This window comes from Fukomys damarensis, unplaced genomic scaffold (genome assembly GCF_012274545.1).
Source record: "Fukomys damarensis isolate Sample0158 unplaced genomic scaffold, DMR_v1.0_HiC HiC_scaffold_20, whole genome shotgun sequence".
NCBI classification, from domain to species: Eukaryota; Metazoa; Chordata; class Mammalia; order Rodentia; family Bathyergidae; genus Fukomys; species Fukomys damarensis.
Genome location: NW_022900932.1, coordinates 40,760,478 through 40,761,382, shown reverse-complemented (window position 1 = coordinate 40,761,382; position 905 = coordinate 40,760,478). Strand labels below are relative to the sequence as shown.

General features: G+C 47.6%; 1 protein-coding gene across 1 annotated transcript in view; it reads right to left on the bottom strand.

The window, feature by feature from the left end:
• Positions 1–905, bottom strand: part of Hectd2 (HECT domain E3 ubiquitin protein ligase 2) — a 94,225-nt gene that overhangs the window by 58,618 nt on the left and 34,702 nt on the right. The window contains exon 3 of the mRNA XM_010632138.3: positions 641–898. Coding sequence (XP_010630440.1) covers positions 641–898 — 258 coding nt within the window. The remainder of the gene's footprint in view (positions 1–640; positions 899–905) is intronic.

Sequence of the window (905 nt, the reverse complement as noted above, 5' to 3'; positions counted from 1 at the left end):
AAGGTACAAGCCCAGTAATGAATGTAACTGTACTGTATACCTAAAATGTACCAATAAATTCAATTTAAATTTTTAAAAATGTATAATGTTCCCTAAACTTTTACTATTTGGTCATGCAGCTACATGACGAGTCATAATCTTTAAATATATCAAAGCAAAATTTCAAAAAGAATTTAAATGTATCAAACATAAATTTCAAAATCAGAGGTTAATTTCGTATTAAAAGTAACTAGAGTCACAATCACCAGTACAAATAGTACTGGGAGGGAGGGGGCCGTCCCATGACATCATCTGGCAATATGCAATTTGAAGGCTAAGAGCGATCTCCAAATAACGCTTCAGAAAATACAGGGAAATCGTCCCTGCGAAGCTTGGATAACTTGAGTTTAAATAAAAGGTTCAAAAGCGTCACCCCTCCGTCACATGTCTGTAACATGAAAAAACCATCACGGATGCATCAACCTCCCACTACCATAACGCCACGGAAAGGTCACGATTAAGTGGAAACTCGCCGCAGAGCCTGTTCAATCTGGACGGGGGAAGGGAAAGAAAAGCGAAGAAAGGAGCGAAATCCCCGCGCATCCACGCAAGCTCCGTGGAAAACTCAGTCTCGCCTGCCTGACATCGGTGCTCATCCGACAGATAACACAGATTCCAAGATGCATGTCATTCCCCTAAGACTAAGTGAGAGGTCCGTGACCAGAAAAACAACCCCAAAACGTCCCGAGGAACCGGCCAGCCCAGCGTTTCCCGACCCGGGAAGATGCAGCTCCAAGTGCTCAGGGCCGTCCACGAAGAACGACCCTACCGTGGCGGAGGGCTGAGCTCGGATGCCTCGCCCGGAGCAGCCCCAGTCCCGGCCGGAGACGCGGCCTCCGGCGCCCGACCCCCGGGCTCTCTCCCGA